This window comes from Canis aureus, chromosome 15, assembly GCF_053574225.1.
Source record: "Canis aureus isolate CA01 chromosome 15, VMU_Caureus_v.1.0, whole genome shotgun sequence".
Taxonomy (NCBI): domain Eukaryota; kingdom Metazoa; phylum Chordata; class Mammalia; order Carnivora; family Canidae; genus Canis; species Canis aureus.
Genome location: NC_135625.1, coordinates 65,172,026 through 65,190,935, shown reverse-complemented (window position 1 = coordinate 65,190,935; position 18,910 = coordinate 65,172,026). Strand labels below are relative to the sequence as shown.

General features: G+C 37.6%; 1 protein-coding gene across 6 annotated transcripts in view; it reads right to left on the bottom strand.

The window, feature by feature from the left end:
* The window catches only part of CNTNAP2 (contactin associated protein 2), a 1,978,697-nt gene that overhangs the window by 1,058,112 nt on the left and 901,675 nt on the right, over positions 1-18,910 (bottom strand). For all 6 annotated transcript variants that reach the window (XM_077850275.1, XM_077850276.1, XM_077850277.1 and 3 more), the window contains one exon: positions 15,781-16,045. In XM_077850275.1, the coding sequence (XP_077706401.1) occupies positions 15,781-16,045 (265 nt within the window). The remainder of the gene's footprint in view (positions 1-15,780; positions 16,046-18,910) is intronic.

Genomic DNA, 18,910 nt, shown 5'->3' with positions numbered 1-18,910 from the left:
TCCCAGCTTGACTATTTATCTTTAATATCTGAGTCTAATTTCAATACCCTCTACTTCCTACTCTATAGTTTTGCTTCTTTTATAACTTTTATTATCTTCTATAAATTTATATGTATTTAGTTTCTCTCATTTCTCATTACAGTATGAGTACAAGGACATTCTGTTCATATTCTCAGTGCTTCACACACACTAGGTAACTGATATGCAGTAATGAACAATCCAGGAAAGGAAGGGCTGTGTGAGAAACTAAGAGAGTGTGTTTTTGCATTCTGAAGGTGAGACTAAAGTTGCATAGATGAGAGATTATGGAGGACTGTGACTTTTCCTTGAAACACTATAATTTCTCTACTTTATGACTCTCATATAGGGTATGTGAACTTTTTTGGGGAGATCAAAGACCAGGGGAAAAATAGGTAGTAAAGGGAGATAAATGTAGTAAAGGGAAGGTTGGCCTCCTCTGCTCACCATCAGAGAAAAGGTGCAGCATCCCAGATGTCATTGGTCCCAAGATGAGAAGAGGCTCACTTGGGCTAGTAACAGCATGGACAAGATGCTTCTACGAATTGGCTACTCAGAGAAGATGCAAGATAATCCTGGCTACCACTTTATGCAGAAAAAGCTGCTCCTGCTGAGAGAGAAAAGTGTCCTCTGCTCTCTTCCTTGCTGTATTATGTGTCTTCAGCTATACCTCTCTGGTCTCTCAACTTGGATCTCTAAGGGAACACGCTTTAAAAACTAATAGATTTTAGTTAGAACTCTTTTCCACTATAAAATTCTTTTTTCTTGCCATCAATATTGTTAGTCAAGTTTCTTTAACATTAGAATCTAATATTAACAATCATTTTGACTATTTAGACAATTTTGACTATTAGTCAAGTTTAGATGCTAAACTTACACATAGACACATAATTTGTGTCTGTGCCTGTTACTGATTAAAATGTCAGGAACATATTATAGTGAAGCAAGGTACTAGACAAGTTCATATATTTAGAAAAACAGAGTGTGGAGTTTGTATAAAAAAGAAAAATAAATAAGCACGGTTCAAAATAGTAAAGAATGCTTATCAGGAAAACAATCTTATTGTATGATCTGTTCTGACCACATAGAGATGAATCAACAGCATATCTTCATTGTTTTGAAGTACAGAAGCTTCATTAAAAAAAAAAGCAAAATGAAAGGGAAGAATCTGAAATTTTTCACAGTATATATATGTGTGTGTATATACAGAATATATAATTACATATACACACATGTGTATAAAATGTATATATATACACATAATCCATGTATATATATATATGTATACACACACACATACACACTTGGAAAAAGAAAGAAAAGAAGGAAGCTCATAATAGCATATAGCAAAATAATAAAGAAATAAAAAAGATTCTGAATGGACCTAAAAGTAACCTCAGGAATCAGTTGGGGTCAAACACATCCTAGTCTGGGAGGAAAGGGGGCATCCTATACTTTGAGGGATATTTAGCATCATCTTTGTCCTCTATCTTCTAGATGCCAGTGGCATGCACACCACAGACACACCCACACCAATCTGTGACAACCCAAAATGTCTCTAGATATAAACATCAAAATCACCCCTAATTGAGAGCCAATGCTATAGAGGATCCATCCCTCAAGAATTCCTCTCCTCAACACTTTCTGGTATTAATATTCACTATTTTATTAAGAGGGAAAAAAGGGAACCAGAAAAGCTAGAAACTGCTATTTTTGTTACTTAATAGTAAATGCTCAAATGTTTGAGAAAAAGAAATAGAAGAAACCAAGAACTTTCCTAAAGCTCAGATGAGCTACAACTGACTGTTTAATGTCATATCATTTTACTGTTTAAACCTTTACTAAGTCATTCAAATATGACAAACGGAGATATTATCACGCTCAATTAAAAGCAGAATTATTGAATTTTAAGGTTTTTTGTTTGTTTGTTTTACTTCATTAAGTATTGACGGTGTTAGTATGCATAACACACTTACATTCACACAACACCTACCAGCCATATTCACTACTGGAGATGCACTCATTCACAGTGACAGAGCTCATACTTGGATGTTTTTTTCAATACAGATACCCATTGGCTGTTCTATGAAATATACAGCACTGTGTATTATAGAACCACTCCAGGCAGTCAAACAATATGTAAAGATATACAGCATCCTCTTTTTCTTTCAGTTTCCTAAGGGAAATATTTCTTGAAGAGACCATCAAGAGTTTTATATCTCTCATCAAACTTTTTATGAACAAACTATTTGCTATGTATGCCTTGTGTGAAATAGAATGCATGGCTCTGTGGTTAGAAAAAGTTAAAACTGACCTGCCAATGGACCTCCATGAATGATCTAGATTTCACATTTTCCTATACAGCGCTGCGTTATAAGGAATATAGGAAAAGGTAGAGGGTTGATTAGCTCTTTTCTTCCCATGATGGCTGAATAAAGTATGCTTGAAGTGCAGTGAGTATGTGCTGTATGGTCTCATGTGAATGAAGGTAAACAGGTGCCTGTGCTGGGTTTGGACTGGAAGAATGGTGGATGTGCCATTATCTCCTCTCTGTTCATGTAGAGTGTCTCCTATGTCGTGACTCTGAAGTTTATGTTTTATTGTTTAGTTATCTAACAGGGAAACGGTTACTGTCTGGAGATACCAAATAGAAGAAGTCAGAGACAACATGATTCGATCATCCAAGACACCTTTTCCCCTGACAAAGTCAGTCAGACTAGGCTCCTACAACAATTGGAAAGCCTGTTTTAAGCAAGTGTAGAAATGACTGGAGATCAGGGGCCTTAAGAAGAAGGTAAAATAACCTTTGATTCCCTCAAACCCCTGAAATTATTATGTCAAATGCATTCCCAAGCCTGAAGAAGAAAATAAAGCTAAATTAATTTTAATCACGCACATCTCTTTTTTATATTCTGTGTGAAAAAATAAATACAAAGGGAATATGACTAATTTCAAGGTTTTACTCCATGTCATGCTCCTCAGAATACATTTTTCAGCAAGTGTATATATGCTTTTATTTTATTCATATGATAGTTTACCCAGTACAGCTCTAGGCTCCAATACCTTAAAAAACAACTCTTCTTTCCATACAAATGTCACATTAAAATTCAGGTCCAGATCAATTTCACACACATTAACCTCCAACAGTTAAGCAATTATTTCCTCTGAGATACTTGCTACTCTCTTTCACAATGGATTTGGTTCATATAAATTGATGAAGACAACAGAATTATAAAGTTACAGCTCATAACATCTTGGTATCAGTTTATTAAAAAAATCAATCAACTGGATATCTGAAACCGTGCCACATGGAAGACACTGTGCTAGGCTCAGGGGTAGACAGGCAGAAGTAAGAAGAGAATTAATGTCCTCAAAAAGCTTCAAAAGATTTAGGCATTTTCAACCGGAGTAGTCAAATATCTGAACCATGAAACAGTATCAAACAACCTAAAACAATAAAAGTGATGCAAAAATTTTAAAGACTTTGACATCACCATGGGATAAGTGTTCAGGACTTTTGTAGAGAATACATAAGACAATATTAAAAATTCAGGGCTTTATGGAAGACTTTTCAATGAGAGTAATACACTTTGGAAGCAGTCCCTCTGGAATTTTAAAGGAGGAAATGTAGGTCGTGGGCTTTTTTAGAGAGGCAGAGGTAGAAGAGCAAGACACTACTTTTATCTAAGTGTAGATCCATCACAAAAGTCATAGATGGAAATACTGATCGTCTCCTCTCTGACAAGTGAGAGTGTTAGACAGGCAAGTGTTAGGGGCTACAGAGATGCAAGAGACATGATAGTGGAGGAGTCTGTAATTTAAGATGGAACAAAGAAAAATATTATTCAAGATATAAGGTGCTACCCTAGAGAATGATAGATTGTTCCGTAGGGTTTGAGAAAGGAAATGATACTAAATTGATAATAAATGATACTGAACTGGATCTTGAAGAATGAGCAGAATTTTGCCAAAATGGCATATAGAGGAAGCAATTCCCAGCAGAGAGTGATAAGTAATGGGAGCACATGGTGTGAAGTGGGAAATATGAGGCCAAATCCTCCAGCTGGGCTTAGTTTTGGGTACTCTTCTTGTATGGCATGCTAAAAAATTAGAACTTATCCTTTAGGTGATGGGAAAGAAATTATTCTCCTTGCATTTTAGAAACAAAAACTTGGATAATGAGAGAGAAAAATAAGCAATAAGGGAGATTATTTAAAAGGCTCCTGGGAGAATCCCAATGAGACACGATAAGGATGTCATTGGTGTTAGGTGCTGCATTCAACAAATATTTCGGATGAGTCATGTACAATAACTGATCGTGTGTGAATGAAAGACATGTTGAATGAATGTGTGGCAATGCAATAGAGCAGCCAAGAATGAATGTAGAATTAATTCAGATTCAACTTTTCTGGGCTCCTTTCTGAACTTGCTATTTACTAGCTGGAAGAGTTTGGGTGAGTTATTGTAGCTCTAGGCCTCAGCTTCTTCATCTGTACAACACAGATAATTATGATATTTACCCTGGGGAGTTATTGAATTCAATGACTTAGTATATTTATGTACATTAACTCTGTTTAAACACTGACTAGAACAGAGAAAGACCTCAATCAGTATTAAACAGTGGGTAGTCTGACTCCATTGTCCATGGTTTTAACTGCGTATATACCATATAAATAAAACTATGATAAAAAGAAACCTTCTTTTTGGCTATGAAGATGGCCTTGATTATGGTTTCAAGCAATTTTTTGAACTAGGATAAGGAGATAGATGGTGGATGGATGGATGAGGCACTTCAAAGGAATTGGTGGTACTTGCTAAATATAACAGGCGCTGGACAAAGATGGAAGAAACATTTTTATTTTCCTCAAGGTTTTGATCTCGGGCCCCAAGAGAATGATTTTGCCATTGACAGAAATGAGTGAAACAGAAGGTTACAAAACAGCACCTACCTCACATGGTCACAGGAGCCTTAAGCAAGACCATCAATGTAAAGGATTTGGCAGAGTGACATAGTTTAAGTATTCAGCAGCTGTTAGTTATCAACACAGTCTCAGGAGCAGATAAGACTTGGCTGGATGGCCCTGGAGTCCATTTCCTTCACCCTTAAGTTCCCTAGCAGAGGGCTTCATCAGCAGCTCTAAGTCGGAGCAAAGATAGACTTACATCAGCCACTGGGCTCCAGGAGCCTCCCTTTCTAATAAGGCAGCTTTGCTTACTCTTTCCCCCCATGATGATGTAAAGCATTAAAAGTGCAGGCTCCTCTCTACTTGAACCTCAGCTATAGTATCAGCTAACCATCGACACCCCAGCAGAGCTAAGAGCTTGGACGACTGAGTGCATTTTATTACTCCTCTGCTAGTAGTTCTCCTCCACGCCCAACAAAATGTATGTTATGTCTGCATTCCCCCCAAAAAAACACAATAGAAATTTGATGGCAGAGAAGACAAAAGGAGGATAAGATCTGGCACAGATCTACACAGGACTGACAAAATCATTTCAGGTTGGGATTAAAATTTATGTCCAAACGGGCAGAATAGGGCAATAGGGGGTTGTGGCTTGACTCAAGTCATCAATGTCAGTGGTAAAGATAAAACAGCAGAAAATTGGAATGAGGGGAGGGAAAGATTGTTAGAAATCAGAGTGAACAGTACTCCAACATCTAGGCAGGGAACTGGCAGCAGGATGATATGCCCAGGGGTAGCAAGATCTCAGCCTCTGGACATAGGTTCAGCAATAGGGATCCAATCCCTAAAAGGATCCTGGAGACTACCACTACTAGAAGAAAAACTGGAAGTACTAGAAGACTGGACCTACTAGGCAGGTTATCAGCATCTTTCAGAAAATATCAGATGTTAACAAGGGCTATAGCAAAGATCTATGCATGCCTGTACTTGTAAAAAGTAGATCATAGAGTGAAAGGGGAAACAAGTAGCAGCTGGAAAGAAAGAGGACTCAGGACTAACTAGGAATTCAGTTATCAGAAGTAGGGTCTGTCCTGGCATTATACAGGCCTCAAGGGAAATATATCAGAATAAAATAAATCATAAAGTTGAGTAACGATTAAAGTTTGGGCCATATAATTCTTTTCTGATGCAATATTATCAAAAGCAAACATTTTCTGAGCACTGTTGGGTGACAACCACAAAATTTTCTTGAACTTTTCTGAATAAAGGGAAGCAACTAAGAAATACGTGGGGTCAGCATCTCAGAGAGAATCCACAGGTGTCATTCTTCGGGCTGATCTCAAGTCAGTTTAAGAGGTCCCATGTTGCTGTCCCATAATCTGTGGGATCCCTTTACCAAAAAGGCTCATTTCTACAACTAATTATAACAAAGCACCAGCTATCTCAATAAGCCTATCTTGTTCAGAGGTAAAATGGCTCAAATTGCTTAAAAGTCATGAAAGGAGAAAAGATAGATAGATGATAGTCAATGGTACTATCTTACAGTCTCAAGTCTCTGGTTAATGGTCCCAGGTAAGCATCATCATGAGGCTAATGAAGGGAAAGATTGGGGAACTGGAGAGGAGGTTTTAACCCAATGATTTTTACTCTGGGTCCTTTCTGATTATGAACATAAACAATCTCCATTGCTCCATGACGAAACTATTTAACTATTTTTTGAAGATTTTATTTATTAATTATTAATTATTATTATTATTATTATTAATTATTTATTATTATTATTGCCTGCAGAGACACAGGCAGAGGGAAAAGCAGGCTCCATTTAGGGAGCCTGACGTGGGACTCAATCCCCTGTCTCGAGGATCATGCCCTGGATCAAAGGCAGCACCAAACTGCTGAGCCACCCAGGCTGCCCTTATTTTAACTATTTAAAACAAAATCATACACTCAGTGGAAAAATGCCTAAAATATCTAAAGTTGATGTGATGGTTAATTTTATGTGTCAACCTGACTGGGCCACAGGGTGCCCAGATACGTAGTTAAACATTATTCTTGATATGCCTGCGAAGGTGTTTCTGGATAAGAGTAACATTTGAATCCAGAGACTCAGTAAAGCTGATTCCTTCAATGTGGGTGGGTTCTGACCAATCAAATGAAGGCCTGAACAGAATAAAAAGGTGGAAAGAGTAAGAATCCCCCTTCTCTGACTGGCTTTAAGCCAGGACACTGGTCTTTTCCTGTCTTCAAACAGAACTGAAACATCAGCTCTTTAGTCTTGAGCCTATGAGCCTTCCATCTTGAACTAGCTTCCAGATTGGATCTTTGACCACAGACTCTTCCAGGTTCCCAGGCTTTTAGACAGGCAGCAGAACTCCTGGGGGTCCAGCTCCCCCCTGCAGATCTCAGGACCTCTCAGCCTCTGTAACTGTGTGAGGCCATTCCTGCTAATAAAGCTCTCTCTATGTATACATCCTATCAGTTCTGATTCTCTGGAGGACCTGGGCTTATATCAGCTGTTTTTTTTTTTTTTATATCTTTACTATATAAATCTATATTGCAAAACATAAATAAATAAATCTAAATTGCTTAAATCTACCGATTGTTCATCAGTCAGGGAAGTTTTGGCCCTTAAACTTTTATAAAAAGCAAAGAAAAAGTGCCTCTCGGCAAAGCCAGTTTGCTCCTGTGCCCTCTCCCCTCTTGACTTGGAAACATCTTCAACTACATCCACATATTTAGTTTGGGGTTCCGGAGCTGTGTTTTCCACTTGTCTTGCATGATTCATTTTTATTCTTATTGCTTGTAGAAGTAATGTCTGATTTTCCCCCCTTTGATGAGTTTATTTGTACGGTAAACTGAAGCTTTTAAAACATGGCCAGGTCCCTACTGAGAGTTTTTACCTCCATTTTACCCACTAAGTTTACTAAATTTTATTCTCTCCTTGCAATTTTTAAAAATTATTGTACGCACATACACACAATCATGTTTTATTCATCTTCCCTGAAAAAGGCATAGGATATTTTAAAAGGCCCAGAAACATTGTAGAAACTAGAGTAGGTATGGTATCCTGGAGTGTGATTATAAATTAAAATGTCCCCTTTGCTTCCTAAAGAATAAGTCAATACCTAATATGACAAAACTTCCCCCCCAGCCTCTTTCTCTTTTCATGTTGGAATATAATGCTTCTATTGATGTGAAAATGCACCAGCATGCACTGAAGTATAATTAAAGGTAGATTTCCACTCAGTCTGCATGATGATAGTACAGCCACGTTGGGAATTAAAATATAATAAAAAGTCAGGTAGGTGAAGCTACCCAGAAGCAACATACCATTCACTCAAATGCTTTTTACTTGATACCATGTGGCTCTCACAGCCAGTCTACTCGTGAATTTGGGAGAAAAACATCAGCAAAGTCTGTTGTAGATTTTTCCAAGGTTATCTATATTTATATCTATAGATCTATAGATCTACAACCCTCTCACCTTTGTCTTTTACTAAATAAGAGGAGATAAGTTGGCAAGTCGCAAATCTACATTCCTAATCAAAGTGAGCACAGTGCTCTAGGAATCAACCTTCCCTAAGCTCCAGCTTCCTCTAGGAATCCAGAGCCGTGTTCTGTCCTTCATAACCTAAAATGATGGATTGCTGAGCTTTTCTTGAACATCTTAGATATCTAGAAGACCAAAAAAAAAAAAAACAAACAAAAAAAAAAAAAGTAAGGAGCTTTAAAACTTAATTTTAATTTTTAAGATTTTATTTGAGAGAGAGACCACAAGCAGGGGGAGGGGCAGAAAGAGAGAGAGGGAGAAGGAGACTCCCCTTGAACCAAGAACCCAACATGGAGCTGGATCCAAGGACCCTGAGGTCATGACCTGAGCCAAAGGCAGACGCTTAACCAACTGAGCCACTCAGGCACCCATAAAAATTAATTTTTAGTTACCTTTTTGGAGAAGTATATGTAGATTATTTGGGAATAAAGATATTTGCATCCATTGATTTACCATTACAAAAGAAAAGTAAAATCTGCTGTTCCCTGATAGCTAGCAACAGTTTTAAGGGGAAATGCCTTTATGTGTCAATTCATGCATTTGTCCATCTATCTATCCTAAAAAAGAAAATATTTCAAATTACATGGAAAGTGTCGCATTTGTTCAAAATTAGTTATATGCATTTTCAAATAAGAGCTCATAGACCAGGGGTGCCCGAGTGGCTTAGTTGTTTAAGTGTCTGCCTTAAGCTCAGTAATGATCCCAGGGTCCTGGCAGCCCCACAGCGCCTGCTCCTTGCCCAGTGGGGAGTCCGCTTCTCTCTGCTTGTGCTGGCTCGCGCGCTCACGCTCTCTCTCTGTCAAATTAGCAAATAAAATCTTAAAAAAAAAAAGCTCATAGACCCAACCCCCAACTGTCTGCATCCAAATATAAAGTGCTCCATTTGTTACATAAATGTCATTACAGAAATTAAGTTGAAGCTCTCTATTTAAGGACAAACTTTCTAAAAGTTGACTATATGTTTCTTATTAAGTAGAGAAACTAGTATCTTTGAATTGCTATAAATTAGTCTATGTAATTTCCATTCATAATGTTGTTAACCATTATACTTTTTTCAGAACCATTTTATCCTCAATTATTTTATAGTACACCTTTTTGTTTTGTTCTGCTTTGCTTTAACAGTAATTGATATTTATTGTAGAAAATTTGGGTATTAAGGAAAATGTATTAAGATGTAATAAAAAAATGTTAGTAATGGAACAATAACCCACCAATTAGAGATAATTACTTTTAGTATACTTCAGATATTTTTTTCTTTCTCAATTGCTTAGCTATCTACATAATTCTAGTAATAATATTGGGATCATATTCTATATAAATTTATGTTAACATTTTTATTCACTATATTATGCTTTCCAATGTTATTAAGTTTTATTTGGGAAACATGATTTCTAATGACTAGTAATGTTTTTAATTACTTTTATTATTTTATATATGTTGTGATAAATATCTCTGTGTACTTCTTCATCTTTTTAGATTCAGAATGATACAAATTTAATAATCCAGGGGAATCACATTTTTAAATCTTCTGATAATTATGGTTTTAACTTGAATTAAGGAATATAATATATACTACTAAATATGTCTCCACTTTGCTATTAGGCATTGTAAAAAAATACACAAATCATTTGAAGTATCTGAAGTATGCCTAAACATTATTTAATTTTTGAATTGTAAAAATTCATTTTAAGAAATATTGAAATATCTGCAGTTTGAAATCAGAGAGCTGAAAATCATATGTCAATAAACAAAACACAAAAAAACAGTACTGCAAACCAAACATTTTTTCTTATGAAAAATGAAAAAGAAACCTCATGATGCAAGTTAGCACTGAAATTTCAAGATTGGTATGAATTAATTCTTTCTAGAATTAATGCACTAACTACCTTTTCAAATGTTCATAAAGTGAAGAGAAGAGATATTCTAATTGCTTAGGGTAGACCTTGCCAGGAGCAGTTCCAGAGAAATGCATTTGCCAATAATGAACTAGAAACCTGCCAGTATTTACCACCAAGTTCCCCAGCTACACCAGAAGCCAAGAAAATATCTACTCCTTCTGCTGTGATCTGGATGTTTGTCTCACCCCTCTACACATGCATATGTTGAAATCCTAATGTCCAGTGTGACGGTCTTAGCAGGTGGAAGGTGCTTAGGTCAGGAGAGTGGAGCCCTCACAAATGGGTTAGTGATCTCCAGAAGAGACCCCAGAGCTCTCCAGCCCCTCCCATCTGTGAAGAAAAGCAGCCATCTATGACTTGGAAGAGAGCCTTCAGGAGAATTCAACTCTGCTGGCACCCTGATGGCAGGCCAGAACTCCAGAACTCTGAGGAATAAATGTCTGTCGCTTAAACCACCCAGTCTACTTTGTTACAGAAGCCTGATTGGACTAAGACACCTCCCTTTAACACATCCAAATGGAGCTCAAAAGGTTTACAAAGGACACTGTAACAACACAAAAATAAAACAAGGCCTCATAAAGGTTCTCTTTGGAGACCGAAATACAAACAATGATGATCTTTACTGAATACAGGCTTCTGAAGCAGTGCAGATGCTGAAAAATCATCCTAAAGTTGCAGCAATATCTATGTAAACAAAACGAGATTCTAATACTCCAGCTAAAAAACAGTCAATTTAGAAGCAGTGCATTTTCTGAATGACTTTTCTAAAAGGCTTTGTTTACATGGGTAAAAACTGATTTTGGGGGGATGCCTGGGTGGCTCAGCGGTTGAGTGTCTGCCTTTGGCTCAGGGTGTGATGCCAGGGTCGGGGACCAAGTCCTGTATCGGGCTCCCTGAGAGGAGCCTGCTTCTCCCTCTGCCTGTGTCTCTGCCTCCCTCTCTGTGTCTCTCAGGAATAAATAAATAAAATATTTATTAAAAAGAGAAGGAAGGAAGGAAGGAAGGAAGGAAGGAAGGAAGGAAGGAAGGAAGAAGAAGAAGAAGAAGAAGAAGAAGAAGAAGAAGAAGAAGAAGAAGAAGAAGAAAGAAAGAAAGAAAGAAAGAAAGAAAGATGATTTTTAATAGGCAAGAAAGATTAATAGAAATCATTTCCCTTCCACTATATAAATGCTGAATCACATTTTATGACCTTATTAATATGGATTGACCACAACTTTAGAGCATCATGGTAAATATCTGTGCATACTTTAGTGACATAAAATTGAGGAATTTTGCAATAGAACCTAGTTTAAATGGCAGTTAGTTTGGGTTTGTTTTTTGTTTGTTTGTTTGCTTTTGACTATACATCAGACAGTAATACACAGGAATACTTTTTTACTACCCATTACAATATTGCAATATTGCTCCTGGAAGATATACTGTTTTTGAAAATGAACTCATGGAGTAAATACCTCCAAGCAACTGAAACTTTAAAAAATTCCAGCTCTTCAAATGAGAAGACAGATCCATAGGTCAATATTTTCCAAACTATAGGTCACAACTTGTTTCTACGTGTTGTGATGGGTCATGAAAAATTTAATGGGGGGGAAAAAAAAAACCAAAAAGTAAGAGTCCATCTCAAGTAGCAAAGTAAGTTTCAGTAGGTATGGAGTATGACATAAAATGTTTTCTATGTTTTTTATCAAAATCAGTTGAATCTGGAGGATGTGATGCTAAGTGATATAAGCCAAATACACAAAAGCAAATACTGTATGATCTCACTTTTATGTAAAATCTAAAAAAAGGAGAGTTCATAGAACCAGAGAGTAGAATGGTGGTTTCCAATGGTGAGGAAAATGGGAAAATGGGGGTCAAAAGGTACAAACTTTCACTGATGTTGCATGGCGATTATAGCTAATAAATTTTCACTGTATACTTAAAATTTGCTAAGAGAATAGATCTTAAGTGTTCTTACTATGCATGTACACACACGCACACACAAACACACAAAAGTTAAGGTGGGGTGACAGATATGTTAATTAACTTGATTGCGGTAATTATTTCACAATGTATACATAAGTTATTATACACCTTAAAAATCACATTGCACAACCTGTACAACATGTAAATATATATATAATTTAAATTTGTCAATTCTACCTCAAAACATCTGGAAAAACAAATTAAAAAAATAATAACAATTTTAAAAACACAGTTCTAGGCCCGCCTTCTCAGGGCTCTGATACGAATGTTAAAATAGTATGCTCAGGTGAACACATCTTATCCATCTGATCCTTTTAGCACCCCCTCCCCTTTTACTACTTATTCCTAGTTCAAAGGAAATGCATAAATCTGTATTCACCACTCACTAACTGTGGTTCTAAATAGAAATAAATATAGTGGAATCTTTTATAAAAGTCGATGTTGCAACTTGGAAAGTATTTTCATAGAAAGATAACCTGCTCTGCAAAGTCAAGGTTACTCAGAGTTTGACTGAATTTTAGAAGTTGAGTCCACTGCCAAAACTAATGAGGCCTGAAATCCATCACAAGGTAGAAGGAAAAATACAAGGAGGGCGAAAAATATATTGAATACTAACCTGCAGGATTTAGTTTGAATTTATCATCAAAGAACAATGTTGTTCAAGACAGAATAAAAAGGCTTTTGAACCTTGAATTAGCTTCATCTTGCACCACAGAACTTATTCACTAAAAGCAAAACCCAGTTACTGGTATGTACTAACAGACGGTACCTGAGTGTCTCTGTAATGACTTCTCGATGCACTACTCTAAAGTGTCTGTGTGTGCACATGCGCACACACAGTAATGCTATCAGTGACTGCTTTCTTCTTCTAAATTTTCCGTATCTTCTACATTTTCACAACCAAGCAATTTTAAAAATAAAGTAAAAAAAAAAAAAAAAAAGGATTGACATTCTTCAATGTTCATGCTCCTGATAAGAATAAGGTAGATATAATATGGAGCTGTTTCCTTTAGTTAAAGCAACATCAGTGCCCTGGCTTAACTTATCTCTCCAAATTACTTTCTCAGTGTTGTTACTTACACTAACTTACTCATACATTTGATTGAATTTGGTAAAGTAGGTTAAATACAGATGAAAACTGCCTTCTATGGAGTCCATATGTGTTTATAGGATGGACGAATGAATGTAGTCATATGTTGGATTCCTTTGCTCTTTCTTTCCTTTATTTTTAATAAACACAGTTTAAATGAGTATAAGATATAACTTTAAAAATGTATGTGTATCTATATTTACTTATAATCTTTCTTTTTTATCTTTTTATTTTTTTATTTTTATTTTTTTTACTTACAATCTTTCTGAAACTTGAGCAATGATAACTGATACAATCTTGGTTTCCACTATGTGTATAGGAAAAATAATTATTTGGAACAGTAAGATGTTTTTAAGAGCAAGGTGACTGAAATGTCTAACTTCCCCATCAGTTTTTCTTAATTTGCACAGACTCTTGGCTAAATTCATAAAAATTTCTAGAGTTCAGTTTTATCATATTTAAGCAAACCTATTAAGGTAAATTAGTTGTTACATATTGGATTCTTCTTTGTTCTCTTTATTTTTTCATAAACATGGCTTTGGTTTAAATTAGATGAAAGTATCTTAGAATCCTAAAGTAGACCAACTTAAATTAGGAAATGTCTATTGATCTCTAGATTTAAGATCCTATTATTTCAATTACAATGGTTCCTGTTATATGGAAAACCACCAGGGATTTGGGTTTATTCATTTAATGCCAAGAGGGAGCAAGGTCTTCATACTTATATTTTCATGTTTTTAGTCCTCAGAAAAGAATCATTAATCATAATAAAATCTAATGGGATATTCTTCAACTGTGGTAAATATTTGTATGTGTATTTGTTTTATGTGTTATTCTGGTCTCTCCAGGTATTTTCTATTTGCTCTAAATTTCCCCAGGTGAATTTATACTGGGAAGTAGTGATAAAATATGGTTGATCAGTCATTTTGACTCCAGACATTCAGAGGAAAGCAAAACTAACAAAGCAAAAACAGAAAAAGTAAATATCGAGGAATTTCACAATAGCTTTTGATTTCAATAATTCAGACACACCTCTGACATAATGGTCCCTATATCTTCCTTAAATCCTTCCAAGCAATAGGCTATGTGGCCGTGCCCTACAGAAACATAAAGTCAATTTTATGAAAAGACACATATGTCCTCTAGCAGGAAATATTCTGTTAGTGAACACTAGTTTAAATGGCCACTGTGTTAACTCCACAAACATTCCTGGAACACCCCTAATATAGCAGGTGCTGTTCTATATGCTAGAACAGAAGAACAGACATAGCCTCTGCCCTCGGAGAGCTGATAGCCCACAGGGAAACGAAAGGACATAAACAATATAACATGTTAGAAACCAAGGCAGGTGTATACATATGGTGTCACGAATGAACACAGAGTATTTCAACATCAGAGCCAGCAGTCATGCAGTTGAGCATTTTGTCATGAACTTCCTTTCTCAGTGTCTGGTACCTCTGTACTAGCTGCTCAGTCAATGTTACTTATTTCTATCTTCTATTCCCAAGTAGTTCTCCACAAAATAAAAACAACTACTGCAGGGAACATCCAGAGAAATTTAATGAAAACTTTTGCTATTTATCAGTCCCCCATCATGACAAATTTTTCTTTGTTTGCAACATCTCACTTTGCAATCCCAGCTTTCTTGGTAGCGTATTAACAAAGACTATCCCAAGGTTGCTAAGTTTGTTCAAGGAACAACATTAGTACCCAAGCCTTGGTTTATCATACCATTGAGAGGTCAATTTAAAAAATTACCCCGCTAAGCCAAGACAGTCAGTCTTCCCTCAGTTGATACATACATCTTGTCATTCCTCTTTGTACTCACCCCTTGTTCTTTTGTTGTTTTTCCTGAAAATTTTCATAAATTTAGCAAGATCACTTGGATGTTTTGACTCAAGCAGGTGAATATATCTTTAAAGTCATAATTAAATTACTATATACTTGCTACTAATAGTAAAAGATATGTGAATGTCCATGAAGTCAAATAATACCAGGCACTCTTATGTCAGGAAAATAGACATTCTTTGTCTTGAAACATAAAATATCCACTTAGAATAATGTCCATTGCCCTATTAATGGGAACTAGCATGTGTTAGGAACAGACAATTTTGTCGCTCTGAGACAGGTTCAACCAACTTTCCTCCTTGCCCACCCCTCACTCCCGAGCAAGCTTCCAAGGTTCTATGATTCAACCAGCATTCTGGACGGCCAAGTAAGAATCTCACAAGTCTGAATCCAAACATAACCACAAGCATGCAAAGCTGGCAAGACAAAGTGAAACAAAACAAAAGCAAGGCTAGCTGTGGAAATGACAACAGCAGTTTCAGGAGCAAAGAGCAAAGTGACAGTACTAACCTGAGGAAATATCTATTTGGCTCATCTTGGTCTGAGTGATGTTGATGTGAACACCGACTTTGCTTTCAGTGAGGTAAATCTCCACATTGCCCAAATTCTCTGCAAACTGACTGAAAAGCAGGAGGCCATTTGGGTTCCAAGTCCTGAACTGGAAACTGACCGAAAACAGGTCCTGGTTAAGCCGTCCTGGCACCTCCAGGTAACTGGTAGCATTGAAAAAGACAGGCACGGTGTAGGGCTCCACACATGAGAAACTCAAATTTCCCTGTAAAAAAAAAAAAAAAAAAAAAAAAGGTGTGTGTGCTTTAAGACAAGTACAATCAGAGCTGCAGCTCTACGAATGTTAAAGCAGGCCCTAAGCTCATGCCAAACTCTCACACGCAGGAGCACGATTTGGGTTCAGCAACCAGATACCAAGCATCATTCTCCTTGGAGTGTATGTCTAACAGGGTTCAGCAGCTGGTTGTCAGGATGACAGATCTAACCAGAACCATCTATCATGGATCAACAGACAGTCTGATGGGATGAAATGTGTCCCTGTGTTGGGGGCATGAGTGTGGGCCACTGGACTTTGTAAAAAGGGCAGAAAGCTGCTGCTCCCTCCCCTGTTACTGATGTTGCATCAGCCAAGGAGGAGATACCTGTCCTTTTCTGGATGGCCTGTGTCAAGTGTTTGTTCGTTTATTACTAGTTCCAGTAGGAATTATAGTCATTTGGTTGTTATGTATTATTTGATATTATGGGACAAATATTCTTGGTTTTTAATCCCATACCTAATATATATTAATTAATATTAACTATACAGCATCAGCATAACTGTGATTTCAGATTATTTTGTGTTAATTGTAATGATAATACAATTATTTGTATTAACTAAAGTACTCCTTTCCTCTTACACTCCCTCTACTTCGTATGAAGAAATTTGATTTGCCATTCACATACACTAAATCTTGCATTCTGGTGTTTAAGTCCTTTCCCTTTTAAAGGTCTGAAAATCGAGAGGCAGGGCCAGATGGTGGGGAGTAGGGTCCCCAAGTCACCTGTTCCCACTAGCTCACCTAGGTAACTTGCAAACCAGCCTAAACACCTATGAATTCGACCTGAGATTTAAAGAAATAATAGCTGGAAGGCTACAGAGAGAAGGGTTTGCACTTCTAACAAGGTAGGGAGATGGAGAATAAATAAATAAGACTTTGGCTTCTAACAAGGTAGGGAGATGGAGAATAAATAAATAAGAAAGAATCCATTGGGAGAGGGGCCCCCTCGAGGAGCCAGGCTAAGGAGGGAGGCGAGAGCCCTCGGGACAGGAAAGCGCAGCCCCCGAGAAGCAGGAACTTTAAAAATCTACCCCAGATTCTTCCCAGATGGAAAGACGCTTAGCAGGGAGCTCGGGCAGGATCCCAGGAGGGGCAGAGGAGCCCCCAGGTTCCCGGGGTCACTAATAGAGGAGGTGCACCCAGGAGAGAGTGCACCACATCCCGTGGCCAAGCTCCCTAAGGGGGTGGGGCACCCCGGGAGCAGCTTGGGCTGTGCAGGCCCCGGAGCCCAGGGCGCCGGGGGACACAGCCCAGGATCTGGTGCTCCCCTTGGGACAGGTGGAGGCTGGGAAGGCCCAGGACAGCAAGGATGCTCCTGCCTCTGGGGCCCCCCAACTGTGCAGGTCAGCACCCCTGCCCCCCGGAGCATCCAGACCCCTGCGGACTGAGCTGCGGTAGTCACTGCGGGAGCTGACTCCAGGGCTGGACAGCTGGCGGCCACCAGTGTGGTTGTCCCTCCTGGTGTCACCTTGTACGTGGGACTGAGCAGGGACCTCACAGGATAAACAGCTCCCACTGAGCTGTGCACCTGACAGGGGGCGGGACAGCTCCCCCAGGTGCACACACCTGAGTGGACCAAGCAGCGCTGGAAGCTCCAGGACCGAGAGGAAATCGAGGGAATATAGTATATAGAACTAAAGGGTGCCCCTCTTTTTACATTTTTTCTTCCTTTTTCCATTATAACTCCTTTTTCTATCAGACTAAAAATTTCCAATATTTTTTCTTTTTCCCACCTTAACTACAATATTTTATAGCTCTTCATTTTTAAGGTTTTTCCTTTTTGAGTTTCATATTTCTACAATTACTTGTCTTAGATATATTTTTCACTTCTGGATTCCCTTCAATGTATTCAATTTAATTTTCGGAGATACACGAGATACGAGATTGGGGTTTTTGTTTGGGGTTTTTGTTTCTCTGCCTCATTTTGTTCTGCAAGGACGGGAGTTAATACCTCCTAAAACATGACCAGCATGGACCCAGACCCAAGTGGTATGCCATGCTGGTTCATTCTGTGAGATTATATTCTCTCTTCCTTCCCATTCTTCCCCCCTCTTTTATCTTGTTTATGTTTGGTGGTCAATGTTGGGGCTTTCAAAAATATTGCTAGTTTATATAAGTTTGGGATTGAGCATTTTCAAACATACAGAACTTAATACACTCAGAAGCAAGAGAATCACCCTGAGGACCCTCAGGTAGACTACATTCTCCTCCACTACCATGTCTTCACCAGCACCATCTCCCAGTTACCCCACCACACTTTTTTTTCCTTTTTTCTCTTTTCTGCTTTACTTTTTTTTTTCTTTTTCTTTTTCTTTTTTCTTCTTCTTTGGGGTTTTGGCCTTTAATTTTTTACTACTTTGTTTTAAAATCTGTATCTCACTTTAGTGGTCCTTTTGTTTTATTTTGTTCTGATCTTCTTTTTCATTGATTGGTCTCTGACCTTGTTGGAATCACCTACAGTGGATTTTATTTAGGTCGTGATTGATATTTTTGACTCAGCCTGCTCATACAGCCACTCTGCACTGGACAGAATAACTAGAAAAAGAATTCACCACAAAAGAAAGAATCAGAAATAGTGCTCTCTGCCATAGAGTTACACAATATGGATTTCAATTCCACGTCAGAAAGCCAATTCAGAAGCACAATTATAAAGCTACTGGTGGCTCTAAAAAAAAAGCATAAAGGACTCTAGAGACTTTGTTACTACAGAATTGAGATGTAATCAGGCCAAAATTAAAAATAAAGGAGATGCAATCCAAACTGGATGTCCTAACGACAAGGAATAATGAGGTGGAAGAAACAGTGAGCGACAT